The sequence below is a fragment of the Vombatus ursinus genome, unplaced genomic scaffold (genome assembly GCF_900497805.2).
Source record: "Vombatus ursinus unplaced genomic scaffold, bare-nosed wombat genome assembly UNPS02000580.1, whole genome shotgun sequence".
Taxonomy (NCBI): domain Eukaryota; kingdom Metazoa; phylum Chordata; class Mammalia; order Diprotodontia; family Vombatidae; genus Vombatus; species Vombatus ursinus.
Genome location: NW_020940358.1, coordinates 665,609 through 681,040, shown reverse-complemented (window position 1 = coordinate 681,040; position 15,432 = coordinate 665,609). Strand labels below are relative to the sequence as shown.

General features: G+C 44.0%; 1 protein-coding gene across 1 annotated transcript; it reads right to left on the bottom strand.

Annotated features, from left to right (window-relative positions):
• Window positions 1-6,199: 6,199 nt before the first annotated feature.
• Window positions 6,200-15,018, bottom strand: LCNL1 (lipocalin like 1). Its single transcript, XM_027852900.1, has 7 exons — window positions 14,733-15,018; window positions 10,978-11,117; window positions 8,670-8,743; window positions 8,161-8,271; window positions 7,447-7,548; window positions 7,058-7,083; window positions 6,200-6,371 (listed from the first exon to the last, which is right to left on the bottom strand). The coding sequence occupies exons 1-7, from the start codon at window positions 14,832-14,834 to the stop codon at window positions 6,369-6,371; spliced, it is 558 nt and encodes a 185-aa protein (XP_027708701.1). The 5' UTR covers window positions 14,835-15,018; the 3' UTR covers window positions 6,200-6,368.
• Window positions 15,019-15,432: the final 414 nt, after the last annotated feature.

The window sequence follows — 15,432 nt, the reverse complement described above, 5'->3', positions numbered from 1 at the left end:
ACGGGAAGCCTGGAATCTATTTAAACCGCTCTAGCTGAAAGCCTAGGCTAAATGTGTAAATGTGTGCCCAGGAGCAAAAATACCAGGTGTGTGGAAAAAACCCAGCCTGGCTGACTAGCAATGACCCAGAAGCTGCTGCCTGGAAGGAACATCCTTCCCAAAGTGGAAACAGGCCCAAGCCAGACCAACAGGTGTTGGCAGATCAGCTGCAAAGTCATGTAGACACTCAGGCCAAATAAAATATGAGGAACTATTTGAAAGGCCACTAAGAAGAAATTTTAAAATGTGAAGGCAAGAAGCCAGTGAGAGAATTCAGCCAGAGATGACTAGGTAGTTCAGTTGATAGAGCAATGGTTATGGAGTGAGGAAGACCTGAGCTCAATTCTTGCCTCAGACATTCACTAGCTGTGTGACCCTGGGCAAGTTACTTAACCTCCCCCTGAGTTTCCTCATCTGTAAAATGGGGATGATCATAGTACCTTACCCCTCCAGAGTTGTAAGGATCAAATGAAATAATATTTGTAAAGAACTTTGTAAATCTTAAAGCACTATATAAATGTTATTGTTATTATTAATGAGGAGACATACAGAATGATGAACTAATTTATTTCCTGTCTTTTCTATGGATAGTGAAGTGATTCCGGATCAAACTATGCTCATTGCTCGGAATATTCTAGAAAACTCTACAAGAGAGGGGTAGATTTCATCACTTGGATTAGATGGCATCTAACTGAAAGCCCGAAGGAAGTCAGTGCTGAAACTGGGAAAGTGTTGGCCAAAATATATGCAGCCCCCCTTATATGGAGTCAGGGGATAAGAGTTGTTTCGCAGGAAAGACTTCATCCAGCTCACAGCCTAGAGGCATCAACCATGGTTGGTAGAAGCCAGAGCTGAACCCCCTCTAATGTTTCCGTGCCTGGTTCTTGGGGTGTAGGAGGGCAGGTAGCCAAGCCTGATCTAGGGGGCAGCCTCTGCATAGGTGAGGGGGCAAATGGTCCCTCATAGTTCCAACCAACCACCTGGCTGGCTGGCCCTGCCTCCTCTGGGCCTCTATCTCCTCTGTCTAGCAGGGAAAACAGCACTTTGGGGGGAGATAAGCCAGTCTAGTGGTGTCCTGAGAATAAGACTGGAGGTGGCACATGCTAGTTGGGTCAAACCACCTCCACCACCCTGTGCCCCACCATTCCAGCCCTTGTGGACGTGTGACCTGACAACTGCCCGCCTCAGCAGCTGAAGCTACTGAAGACCCAGAAAAGAAAGCTCTTGCCTCCATTTGCTTTGTTGCTGTACCCCAAGGACCACGGGGCCTTTCCACCTGACCTGTAGCTGAAGCTTCCTCTGTGTATGTGATTAGATTTGGGCACCCTGAGTACAAGAACTGTCTTGATTTTCGATTTATATCTCCAACTTGACACAGTGCTTTGAAAATATTAAGCGCTTAATAAATGTTCATTTATTCATTCATTCATACATTCATTTGTTAACAAGGATGGCTTTTCTCTGGAGGGACTGAACACTCCCCTCCCAGGAGGGTCACAGCTGGTAGTCAATATTGCTCCGAAACCTCAATGGGAGGTGGTATTTATTGAGAAGGATTCTTGGCTACCTACTGAACCCTATTCAACAGCTTCGCTTGATGTGGGGCATTCAACAGTCTGCCCAGGGCCTGGTCGACAACAGGGAGTTCCAGGAGCCCTGCAGAGCCTTCCTAGATGAGGGTGAGCCAGGCCAGGCCAGAGCTGTGTTGGTAGCTGACCCCAGTTCCATGACTTCCTCCAGAGTGCCCTCCCCACAGCTCAGTGGGACCTGGCAGGGAACAGTCCTAGGTTAAAGATGCTGGCATCTGCTCATAGTTCCCGCTGGAAAGTTACCCCTACAAGTCTGGTTGCCTAGCCTCCCTCCAGCTTTCATTTCCCTATATGCTCAATGGTCCGTGATTGTATGATGTTCTGAGCTAGTGCTGTCATCTTGTGGACACAGATGGAACTACACCTGTCCTATCACCAGTTGCAGACCATCAGGGGCCTAGAGGGAAGGGCTGGGGCTTGTTCCAAGTTCAAGAGCCCTGGCAACACCTGTGCCCTGGAGGTTCTGTCAGTGAAGCAGACAGAGGATCTGATAAACTCCAAATACTTTCAGCACAGCCCAAGGAACCTGCTATTGCTGCCTTACAGTCATAGCTGGGATTGCATCTGTGTGCATGTGTGGGTCTGGGTTCCTGCGCCCACTGAAGAAAAGAATTAGTTTAAAAAAAAATTCAGTGATGATTTCTTTAAAAAGTTACATCGTTGTCCTTTCCCAGTGACTCTTTTCCTCCTTCCCCTTCCTCCCCCGGCCTCTCTCGTAACCAAGAAATACAGTTAAAACAAATGAACGCATTGGCCTTTTCTGATAATGTCTGATTCCACATTTATAGTCTAGCACCTCTCTCAGAGGAGAAGGAAGCATGTTTTACCGCTGGTCCCCTGAAGTCACAACTGATGGGAATTATAAAGTCTTTCAAAGAGGTTTTCTGAAAGGAAGAATTTCTCACCTGCCTACTGTGGCCTGATTCCCCAGTCCACCTCACCCCCAAATCTACAGTCCATTCACATGATCAGGGCTTGGTCTTCTCCCTTTTGATCTCCTACTGACCATCTGAAGGGCTGACCAATTTGTCTTTATAATCAATCTGGCCTCCTTTCCTGACTTTGCCTGAGTTGGACCTGGAAATGGGGATGTGGACGTTAGGGAGGTGGGGCAGCTCAAGGCTTAGCAAATATTCCCTCAATATTGGATGATCTCAGCCAATTCCCATTATTAGGCCCTGCCAGACCTTAGGTTCCTAATGTATCCTGGCTAGTCACTTAGATTTTCTGAGCTCCCAAGCAGCTATTTCCAACTTCCTGGGCCAAGTCTAGCCTCACTCAACCATTTTTATTTTTAAAGTGTTATTGATATTTTTTGTCTTTGCATAATCCAGATTTTCCCTTTAATCTCTCCTCTTCTTCTCACTCGAGCCATCCTTTATAACCAAGAATTTTATTTAAAAAAAGGGAAGAATTTTAAAAAATCATCAAAGCAGATCTATACATAAAAAACCCCCTTGACATTGTATGCGATATTCCATACCTGCGGATACCCATTCTCAGAAAAAGAATGTCTTCCTCATTTCTTCTTTGGGGCCAAGCTTGTTCTTTGGAAGTTTTTAACACTCACTTTTGATTATTTTACAGTAGTTGTTCATTCTGTTTATATGATGTGCACGTTGTTTTCCAGGTTCTGCTTACCTTATTTTGCTCACATAAGTCTTTTTCTGTCTCTCTGTATTGATCATATTTGTCATTTCTTTCAGCCCAGGAATACTCCATCATCAACTGTCCATTTTAGTTCCTGTCTTTTCAGAGTCTGTGCCCTGAGGATCACCCTTCCACTCTACCTTCAGTGAAGTCCAACTCAAATGTACCCATATGTTCCACAAAGGCTTCTTTGAACCCTCTGTGAATAATGACCTCTCCCCTCACACCTCACAAAGTATTTTATTCTGCAGCTCTGATGCACTAATACAATATTGTGTTTCAGGGATTGGTCATAGCCTGCTACTAGACTGGAAGCTCCATGCAGTGACCATGCCATCAAAGTCATTCAAATCATTAGATTCTCCCTCAGCCCTTCTATCCAACCCACGGCCAAGTGTTTTTCATTCTACCTCTACAACTTTCACATCCATTCCCCCTCTCTTCACTCAGATGGCTTCCTCTCTTGCTTCTGGCCTTCATTACTGCTATATCACATGCCTTCATCACCTGGGCTATTTCAAAAGCCTGCTAGCTGATCTCCTTGCATCCATCCAATCTCACACCTCTCCAGTCTATCTTCCACAAAGTTGCCGAGTTGATATTCCTAAAGAACAGATATGGAAATGTGACAGTGATATGCTGGTGAATGTTCAAGAACCAACTTGGTTGTGGGGTGGGGGGAGATTTGGACACAAGAAACATTTTTACATTTAACATTCCTCCCTCACTTTCTTAGGCCTAGAAAACAACAACGACAACGAAGATAAATCAAACTCTGATTTGTAGCATTTGCCGATTTCTGAGGTATAAATGCTCACACTGAAAATTTAATAATGAGCTCTCCCTAGCCAGTTAAGAGCTGGACCCACCACAACCCTGAGTCACTCCCTGCTCAAGAAACCTCAGTGATTCCCTATTGCCTAGCAGGGGTGGGTCACGTGTGGCTCTCTAGGTCCTCAAGGGCAGCCCTTTGACTGAATCTAAACTTTGGCTGCCCTTGAGAACCTAGAGGGCTACATGTGACCTCAAGACCACAGGTTCCCCACCCCTGTTAGGATAGAATAAAAACTCTTCTGTTTGGCTTTTAAAGTCCTTCACAATATGGCTCTAGCCTACCTTTTAGACTGTCACACTATCCCCCCGCCTCCATTCACTCTGCATTGCAGCCAAATTATTCCCCTATACATAACATTCTGTCTCTTGCCTGTCATTAAATTGGCTATTTCCCACATCTGCAATGCTTTTCCTCCTCACCTCTGCCTGTTGATATCCCTAACTCCTTTGAGACCCTAGCTCAAATTCCACCAAGAAGTTTTCTGATCACCTCACCTAGCAAATAGTGCTCAGCCCGGCTAAAGTACTTTGAAGATAGTATCTTTTTACTTATCTATGTCTATACTGTCTCCCCCTGTTTCCCCATGGGAACTCTCCAAAGGTAAGGACTGCTTTATGTTTTGGTTTTTATTTTTATCACTCAGCATAGACCTTGGTATACAGCAGGTGCTAAAAAAAATTTGTTGGATTCAATTGAGTTGAATCTAAACTTTTGATTTTCCCCAATACCTAACATAGTACATTGCACACATTATTAATAAATAATCACAAAAGCTGGCAAGAATTTAATATGATTTCAGATTTGCAAAGTAGTTTACACATATCATCTCATTTGATTTCAACAACCATGTAAGATAGGTGCTATTATTATCTCCATTTTATAGATGAGGAAGCTGAGGCTGAGAAAGCTTAAATGTCTTGCCCAGAGTCTTCAGCAGAATTTGAATTGGAATCATACTGATTTTAAGTCCAGTGGTCTGTTATGTCACCTAATGGCCTATGGTGGTTGTTAGAGCAGTCATTCAGTCAATAAGCGTTTATTAAGTGTCTACAATGTGCCAAGCTAAGCACTAGGGCTATGAAAAGAGGCAAAAGACAGTCCCTGACTTCAAGGAGCTCAGAATGATAATGGGGAAGACAGTAAGTGAATGAATATGTATAAACAAGTTATATACAGGGTAAACAGGAAGTAATTATGAAAAGGAAGTCACTAGAATTTTTTTTAAAGAATTTTATTTTATTTCCACTTAATAGCATTTTGTTTTTTCCAATTACATGTAAAGATGAGTTTTCAACATTCACTTTTATAAGATTTTGAGTTTCAAATTTTTTTCTCCCTCTTTCCCTCCCCTCTCCCCTCTTCAAGATGGCAAGCAATTGGATATAGGTTATACATATCCAATCATATTTCCACATTGGTCATGTTGTGAAAGAAGACTCAGAACAAAAGAGGAAAACTACAAGAAAGAAAAAAAGAGAGAGAAAATAGCATGCTTCTGTCTGCATTCAGACTCCATAGCTCTTTCTGTGGATGTGGATAGCATTTTCCAACACGAGTCTTTTGGAATTGTCTTAGATCATTGTATTGCTGAGAAGAGCTAAGTCTATCACAGTTGATCATCTCACAATGTTGCTGTTACTGTGTAGAATGTTCTCATGGTTCTGGGAAGTCACCAGAATTAAGAGAGGCTAGGACTGGGAGGAAGAACTGCTTGCAGTGGGGGCGGGGGAGGGGGAGAGACAGAGGAAGGATCTGCAAGATGGGGGACATTACCCCAGTCATATAGCAGAACTCCATCTCTTTGCCCTGTGCCCACGGAGACACAGTTGTCTCCCAAGCAAAAGGCTTGTCCCCTTTTGTCAGATGAAGACAGAGCATCAGAATATGGGTTCAGGGTGGGTTTCCCTTCTGTTCTGCCCCACCTGGGCCAGAGAATTTGAAAAGTATGTTCATGGATGTGGGGGTAAGGGGGTAAGGTGATTCCACAGAGTCATTCATTTCTTAGACTCATCCTCTCTCCTTTTTTCCAATTCTATTCACATATCTCCCCTCCATCCCTACCCCTCAATAAATTCAAGTACTCTAGAACTTTCACAGCATTTGTTTATTTAGTATTTGAGTGGTGAGGAAGATTCTGGGAGGAAAAGAAGAGAAAGTCTCAGCCTTGGGCAATGCAGGGGTGGGGAGAAGGGGGACAGGCAGGTGGGTGACTGATGAGGCTTCAGCCTGAACTCCAGCAGGGGTCATGTCAGTGGTCACTGGAAAAAGGAGAGCAATTGTATTGTTGAATTTTCCTTCTGAACTCCACCCATTTGGGTAGCTCCCCTTTCCCATGGTGCTCCACTACCCCGGTTCTGCTCCCCTACTCTTTCAAACTGGACCTCAGTTGTCTTATCCCTTCCAAGGATAACTCTCTGCCTTCTAAGACAACCAAGAAGCAATCTGATCAACTAGCAGTCATCTTAGATATACTGAAGACTACGTCTCAAAGGACACAAAATGGTAGAGAGCTAGAAGGGAGCCATAGACGGATTCTTTTGTCTAATTCTCTAATTTTGCAAATGAGGAAACTGAGACTCAGAGAAAGACCTAAGACTTGCCTAAAATCACCCAGGTGACAGTAGAGTCCCATAATTTCTGACTCTAATTTTCCCTAGCTACATTGTGATCATTACTCTGGAACTGGAAGAGATTTCAGAGGCCATCTAGGCTGACTCCCTCATATCTCAAGTGAACAAAATGAGGTCCAGTGAGGGTAAGTGTCACAAAATGTCACATCAGAGGCAGGATTTGAACCAGGGTTTTCTGGTCTCCACTATGCCATACTGCTTTACTGTTATTTCTCTGCCCTGGCACCCCAACAAGGACCACCTCATATCCTTGCTCTAGAGCTGGCAGTGGCCCCGGTGAAATAGATGGAAGCTTACACAGCAGCCATGCTTACCTCGGTGAGAGCCGAGTTACACTCATCTGTAGGAAAAAAGAGAATGGTAGGCTAAGAGCTGCCTTGGTCATGACAGTTGGTACCCAAATCCAATGGGAAGACTGACTGGCCCAGAGAGTGGAAGGAGCTTGCCTACACTCACATAGCTAGTAAGTGGCAAAGGAGAAACTAGAACCCCCCATCACCTGACTCCCAGGTCAAGGCTCCACACCACCAAGTTTTAACTGTCATTTAATTTTATTTCACTGTCTGAGGACCCCTATCAATGGTGGGTGATGGAATGTATAGGACTAGAGGATCAAACTTGTATCTGTTTCCTTCTCTCCATGTGATCCCCAGGATTGAAAGTAGGACTAGTGAGGGTGATGGTGTGGTTGTGAGGATCCTACCTGACTGAGGGAAGATGGCGCCCTGGCTGGGGTTCAGGTTTAATTTGGGTGCCAACATTTGCATCTTTTGTGCACCTTCAGCAAAGAGCTCTGGAGAACGGCCTGTAGAAAAAAGGAGTGAATGGAGAAGTAAAAATAAGTGAGTAGAAGGACACAGGTGAGTGACTAAAGGGATATGTAGCTAGGTAAATGGAATAGGTAGGGGACTGGGAGTATATAGGTGGGTAAATAGAGAGAATATTGTTGAGATTGTTGAGAATTAGACACAGTAGGTGAATGAGGTGTATAGGTGAATGGTGGGGGGACACAGGTGGGGGAAAACAGGCAGGTTAATGGGATTCATTAGTTAAATGGAAGGATACAGGTGGATTAGTGTGGGACACACAGGGTTCAGTGGAAGGGCTCAGGTAGGTAAGTGGGAGAACACAGCTGGGTGAGTAGGAGTTCATAGGTAGATAAATGAGATAGGACTCAGATAGGGAGCAGATGGGCTTCTGGGGGGAAAACAGGCAGGTAGCTAGGGAGCTGCAGGCAGATGAGTAAGAAGAAGCTAGTGGAGAAAATCAGCTGTATCAACCATCCCTTAGCTATAGTGAGGAAGAAGACTTAAATGGAGATGAGAATGGGGATAAGAACAGGAATGGGGATGGAAATAGGGAATGGGGAAGGGAAGGGGACTGAAAAGGAGGGGACCAGTAGTAAGATTATACATACAGTACAGCTGCATCATTACTCTTTGTACAGGTCCCTTGTTCATCTTAATGCGAAGAATGGCATAATGTTTGTAGTCAGAGCTCAGCACACTGATGTCCTCCTGGCCCATGGCTGGGGAAAAAGGGAAGATCCTAGCTACTCCCATAAAGTGGACTCCCAATCCCAGAGATCTTCTACATGGTCTGATTTCACTTCCTATGCTCAGCCCAAAAGGGGGCAGAGAACCAACCAAACCATTAGAAAGGCCTATTAGAGGAGATTCCTCCCTTCAACCATACCCATCCAACCAGAGAAAATGAATCTACAACTCTCTTCATTCCCTAATACAATGCCTGATGTGCATCACTGACAGGAAATTCTTCCTGGTATCTAATCTCCATTCTTCTTGCTTCAGTGTAAACTTCCCAAAGTAAAAATGGTCTTGTCCCAGAGCAGGTACTTTGGCACCCCCCTCTCTCAGACCCCTACTACAAGTCCTCACTAAATAGGATCACAGCCTCTAACCTTACCTGGATTGCTGAATTGTCCTGGCATTGCACCCTTGGTGAAGATGGCATCCACTTTCTGGCACCCACCATCAGGCCTGCAAAATTACCCACCAGTCCAGTCAGTCCCTTGGCCAAGACCTTCCCAACCTCATCAAAACTGCCATTTGATAATGGCAGAGATGGAAGGCTTAGAAAGAAGTATTGGAGGGACATGTCCAGGTATATGCCCATAAGGCATGCACCCCAAGTGCCCAACTCCATACTTTCTGACAATTCATGCTTTGCATAGCTTGTCTCTGATTAATTACAACTTTGTCAATCATTCCTTTAGCACCCATGTATCCAGTCTGTTGTAATATCATAACATATATATAGTGTGCATGTATATATATAAGTATCATATATCATATCATATCATATCATATCCCATCATATATAATATATCATATCATATCATCATATATCATATCATTCTCAACTGCTCCTTAAATGAGCACAGGTCTCTCTTACAGCTCATATGATGTCAATATTCAACAAACTTATCTGTGTGACTCTGGATAATTCACTTAACATCTCTCAGCCTCAGTTTCCTCATCTGTAAAATGGAGATAATAACATATACCTCACAGGGTGATTATGAGGATCAAATGAAATCACATACGTAAGTACATTGCAAACCTTAAAATGCAATATAAATGTTAGTTATTATCTTCACAGTTATTAATATCTGCAATGGAGTCTTGTATTATTTCCACACATGTATGTGGCACCTTGCTTGAGAGAATTTTTGTTCTATTTATTCCAAAACTTTCTTGAAGTCAACAAACAATAGACACAGTGGAATCTCATGTGTTTTCTACCTGGAGATCAGCTGTATGCCTGTGAAGATGTGGGCTGCCATAGAGAATTCCTTATAAAACTTCCTTTTTTACATTTTCATCAAGCATATTCTTGATGGAGCCATCTAAATTTCTGACGATAGTGTGTCAGTGTCGCATATTTTGACCTTTAATCATATCTTTATTTAGGCATTGTTAATTAGTGTGTATGTGTGTGTGTGTGTGTGTGTTTTGGGTCTCAAAATAAATTGAGAGCACAGAACTTCTTCAGTGGGAGGGAGGGGAAGGAATAAACATTTATATGGTACCTACTATGTGCCAGGCATCTTGCTAAGCACTTTACAAATATTATCTCATTTGATCCTCACAACAACTGTGGGGGGTAGGTGCCATTATTATCCCCATTTTATAATTGAGTAAACTGAGGCAGATAGAAATTAAGTGACTTGCTCAGGGTCACACAGCTGGTAAGTATCTGAAGGTTGCTTTAAACTCAGGTCTTCCTGACTCCAGGCCCAGCACGATCTCTCTCTTTCTATCTCTCACCACCTCGCTGCCTCAGTGTTGAATGCTGCTACTCAGTACTTTCAGTCCTGTCTGACTTTTTGTGATGCCATTTGGGTTTTTCTTGACAAAGATACTGGAGTGGTTTGCCATTTCCTTCTCCATCTCATTTTACAGATGAGGAAACTGAGGCAGACAGGGTTAAGTGACTTGCCCAGGGTCACGCAGCTAAGTGTCTGAGGCTGGATTTGAACTCATGAAGATAATCTTCCTGACTCCAGGCCTGGCACTGTACCACCTAGCTGCCTTTCAGTGCTGAATAAATTAATGGAAATGTTGCTTGCTAGGGTTCTTCACTTGCCCTTTGCCTATGTTCACCTCCATAGTTGGATTTGCCAGTTCCTTAAAGGCAGGAACTCTTGTCTTTTTTTTTTGACCATTTAATTTAACAAATATGTATTAAGCACTTTCTATGAGCCAGACCGAGCAGCTAGGTGTCACAGTGAGAGTGCCAGGCCTGGAGTCAGGAAGACATCTCCCTCAGTTCAAATCTGGCCTCAGGCACTTACTAGCTGTGTGTCCCTGGGCAAGTCACTTCACACTGTTTGTCTCAGTTTCTTCATGTGTAAAATGAGCTGGAGAAGGAAATGGCAAACCACTCCAGTATCTCTGTCAAAACCCCAAATGGGGTTGCAAAAAGTCAGACAGGACTGAAATGACTTAACAAAACAACAGGAGCCAGACAACTAGATGTTGGGAATGCAAAAACAAAAAACAAATAGTCCCTGCCCTTAAGGAGCTTACATTGTGGTAGGCAGAGATCTGTAATTATGAATTTTTGTGCCTGAGACAAGTGGCATGAACCAAGCTGGGGCAGCTGGTAGGTAGAGAACTCTCAGCTGGGGAGTTGGTGGGGTACTTAGGGGAATCTGCCTCGGTAACTGCCTAGATACCTCTAAGGCTCCCTTTGTCTCATTCCTACTCACCCTGGGAAAACTATCTTGACAGACAAGTCACCATTGGCCAGAGGAGTCACAAAAGTGACTGGCATCTTCATCATGTCCTTCATGGCCAAAAAGTCTTCGTCATCGGATGCTGCTGCTGTGATGTACCACATACCCTGAAACTGAAGAGAGAAACCATACCCCATGAGAGTCAGACTCAGAGTCTTTTGGTATTTCAAATAAAACAAAGCCCAGAAGACACTTTACAAACCAGAGTGCTCCAAACCAGAGTTAGATGTCATGATTGCTATTTTCCAACCTCTCCACACCCTAAGCTGTATACAAATCCAATCTGTGTGTGTGTGTGTGTGTGTGTGCATGCGTGTGCCAGCAGCTAGAAGGGGGAAGAGTATAATCTCTAAGACAGGAAGCCGGATCTACACCAGGATGCAGTCACTCAACCTATCCTAGCTGTCAAACTCCATTATCAAAGATTTTATGGGTAAAGACAAGCATCTGGGTTCCATGGCCAAAAAGGCATTAAAGCTCAGAGGAACTTAAGAAGTCATTTGCAGAGGTTCTTAACCTGGAGTCCAGGTTAAGTACAATCCTTAAAAACTTTTTTGATAAACCTATTTCAATAAGTTGGTTTCCTTTGCAATCCTACATGTTTTATATTATGAATTAAAAACCATTTTTCTGAGAAGGGAATTCATGGATTTCACCAAGCTGCCAAGGGGCTCCAGGTACCAGAAAGGTTAAGAACATCTGAAAGTGAACCTCTTCATTCTATGGATGAGGCTAATGGGTCCCAGACAGAGGAAGTAACTTGACAAAGCTTGTTGTTGTTCAATCGTTTTTGTTTTTTTTTTCCAGTGGTGTCAGACTCTTCATGCCCCACCACTTGGTATTTTCTTGGCTAATACTGCAGTGGTTTGCATTTCCTTCTCCAGCTCATTTTGCAGATGAGGAAACTAAGGCAAACAGGGTTAGGTGACTTGCCAAAGGCTAAGCTGGCATTAATTAGCAGCTCTGCGATTCAAACCTAGTTCTTCTGACTTAATCAGTGAACAAGTATTTACTAATTAAGCACTTATTAAGTGCCAGGCACTTCGCTGGGTAGTGGGAATATGAAGGAATCCCTGCTCTTTAGAAGTTTTCATTCTATTGGAAGAGACATCATGCACATATATAAGTATATGTGAAATTTATAGAAGATAAGTATACTAATACAAGATAATTTGGGAGAGTCACTAAGGGCTAGGGCTGAGAGTGGCAAAAAAACAACCAAAAAAAACTTTATGTAGAAGGTTACAATAGTGACTTATTTCACCAGACTGTCTGAATCCAGCCTGGAAAACGCCAAATTGTCCCAGAGTGGGGAGGTCACTCTCTATCTAAGACTAGGAAAAGGCTGAAATGTAGGACTTAGTTATGTGAGTAAAGCTGTAGCTAACCATTCCAGCAAACTCAACAAATTGTAGCCTGGGGGCAAGCAGCTGGAAAAATACCTTCAAATAAAATTTTTGACAAATTCAGGTGAGTGGGAGAGAGACAGAGGCATAGAGAGGGACTCTTGGACAAAGTTTCTGGTGTCCATGACCTGCTGCCCTAGGAAGGAGACAGCAGGAGGGTGCTGATTTGAGGAGTAGCTTATCGAAGGTACAGCCTTGGAAGGAAGTGTATTTTTTAATAGCTTCCTATTTTAACTAACTATTCTTGCTTTCTTTTTTTTGTTGAAGGACTACAGGTGTTATTATCCTCCTCTAACAATCATCACCCTTAGTACAAAATCTTGATTGCCCTGCCTTAGTTATGCAGGTTTGGGGAACCTTAGGCCTCAAGGACATGTGTGGTCTTCTAGGACCTCGGGAGTGGCCTTTTGACTGAGTCCAAGTTTTGCAGAACAAATCCTTTTATTAAGGGGGTTTGTTCTGTGAACTTTGGTACAATCAAAGGGCCACACTTGAGGACCTAGAAGGCCACATATGGCCTTGAGGCCTAAGGTTCCCCACCCCTGCTGTAGAAGAAAGGGACAGGCGATGGCAATGGAAACCACATAAGGATCAGGGCAATGCTCTTAGCTTCTAGTCACATGGTCCTTCCAGAACCCAGCCCTTCTGACTGCCCTTACCCTAGACTACCAAAGTAGGCTCTGCCTTAAGGATAAGTCTAGGACTCAGGGATTCAGGAGCCAAACAACAATCAATTACATTAGTGAGTCCGGCTGAATTGGGGGAGGGGTCAGAGCCTTCAATGATTCCCCTCTTCCCACCCTCCCACCCCAAAGCTGGGCTAAGTGAGCTGAGAATACCAGCATTCGTGATGGATTTGGGAGGCAGCTATAATGTAGTAGAAAGAGCACTTACTGAGGGCCTAGATTCAAATCCTGCCTCTAATGCTTATTATCTAAGTCAGCATGGGTTAGACATTTAGGCTTCTTGAGCCTTAGTTTCCTTATTTGTAAAATGAAGGGGTTGAATTAGTTGGGCTCTGAGGTTTCTTCTAGATCTGGGGCTATTACCTGATGGTTTTGCTATGAGGTAGGCCTTGTAACAGGCTAAGTGTTCTGGCTTAAGTTTGGGGGTTGTGGTAGATGGAGGTTGGAAAGGGTCTAGGAAATGGATCTATGAAATCCAAGTTTGAGTCTTATTTCTGCTACTGACTAGTATTGTGACACCAGGCAAGTCACTTAAGCTCTGTTTCCTCCTGTACGAAATGAAAGAGTAAGAGTTTTCTTACCTGCACCTTCTTCCCTAGGTAATGGTGAGGATATGGTAAGGATAAAGTGAGGTCACTGGCAGGAAGTACAAAGGAAAGGCATGTCTCATAAGCAGAGAAAGAGGAGTTTTGTGGTTTTTTTCCTTTACTATTATCATCCTAGTACTCCAAATTTCCCTACTCCACATCCAAATGGGTATTAGTACAAGGTACTTGGAAACCTGCATGTCCTTTTACTGCTCCCTAAATTCATTCCCAACCTCTGCAGCTGTTGCGGTCTGAGAGGTTGAGACCCCTCAGAGACTGGAGTACAGGACAGGGTCATTTGGAATGAATTCACAGACTCAACCACTTTTTAAGTCAAGTTGGCAAAAAGTTTATTGTTACACTAAATACCGGGCAAGTATTCTTAAGGAATCTGCGATCTTAGAGGGGTACAGTTAAAGTCAAATATGCTAAATATGCGATTCAGGGTGGGATTAGGGAGTGGTTAAGGAGTGGCCAGTTCTTAAAGGAACATGCACTTTTTCTAACTACTGCATAGGCGTCTTACTCAAAGTTCACTAGGAAAAGCCCACAACGGGGACCACATGGAGGTGTGATTTTAGGCCTGCTACGTCACTAAGTTAACTAGAGGTCAGGGATAACTGAGAGTTGTCCAGTCTGCCACCAGTCAATGTCTTGTTTGACAAGATAGATGTAGGGAGCATACAAATGTCTTAGGTCTGGAATACAGATAATGAGAAGTCCAGGATGCAGATAATGAGATAGGGCAGTAGTATAAATAGTCCAGTGGCTAAGAATATCTTTATGACCCAGTGCAAAGCCAGTTCAAGCTAATAATTCCTTCTGGTGCTGTTTGTAACTGCACCAGGGAGAGAGATAAGGGTTTTGCTGGGGCCCACTCATAAGTAATTGCTAGGCACAGTGTCCTTGGGCTGGGGAGAAACTGCCAGGGATAGTGTTTCTGAGGCTAGGGAGAAACATGGTCGTGGAATTGGGGTCCCAGTACAACCACCCAAGCACCCCATCAGAGCCCCGCCCCATACTCACACCTCTTCTGAGGGGTTGGTTACCTTGCTGTTGTCAAAATTGTCTTGAAGAGGCACATCATCAGCTTGGACTGGAGAGCCCCAAAGCAGCCCTAGTAGGCCACCCAGAAGCACAGCCTTCATCATCCTGAGCGTTCACTCAGCACTAAATCAGGAGCCACCAAGACTTGAGAGTTCGATGTGGTACTGTACCCTCTGAGGTCATGGCATTTATCCTTCTGAGAAGATGCCTTGGGCGGGGAGGGGGCGGAAGACGGCTTGATGCCCAAGGAGGACGACGCCAGCCACCATCCCTCAGCTTCACCCAGCCTGGCGGATGGCCTGTGTGAACCAGTGAAATGTCTTTCAAAAAACAGGATGTACATTCAGAGGAATGTTTCCTCTTTGGGTGCAGGAGAGATAGGGGAGGTCAGGGGTGGGGCGGGGAAGAGAAGCTCAGGTTTCAGGTTGGAGGGTTCAATTAGCCCTCCTGTCTTCTTTCTGCCCAGGATTCACTTAGAACACCCACAGATCCAAGCCAGGGCTGAGCTTGAATCTTTCTGGACCCATTAGGCTTCAGTCCCAGCCACTACTTAGGTTGATAATAAGTTAATGTGTATTATTTGTCAAGCACTCCATTATTTTCCAAAGCATTTGCCAACAGAGACTTCATGTCATGCCCACAAATAGCCCTAGAGGTAATCTGAGTTGGCAATATTGTCCTCCTTTTACAGATTGGGAAACT

What these genes read in the sequence shown, in the direction of transcription:
- LCNL1 (XM_027852900.1), bottom strand. Translation starts at nt 14,834, where the DNA reads ATGATGAAGGCTGTGCTTCTGGGTGGCCTACTAGGGCTGCTTTGGGGC. An exon ending in AGGACAATTCAGCAATCCAG is followed by an intron (nt 8,272 to 8,669) that starts GTAAGGTTAGAG and finishes CTTTTTCCCCAG; the next exon opens with CCATGGGCCAGGAGGACATC. An exon ending in AGTAATGATGCAGCTGTACT is followed by an intron (nt 7,549 to 8,160) that starts GTATGTATAATC and finishes TTTTTTCTACAG; the next exon opens with GCCGTTCTCCAGAGCTCTTT.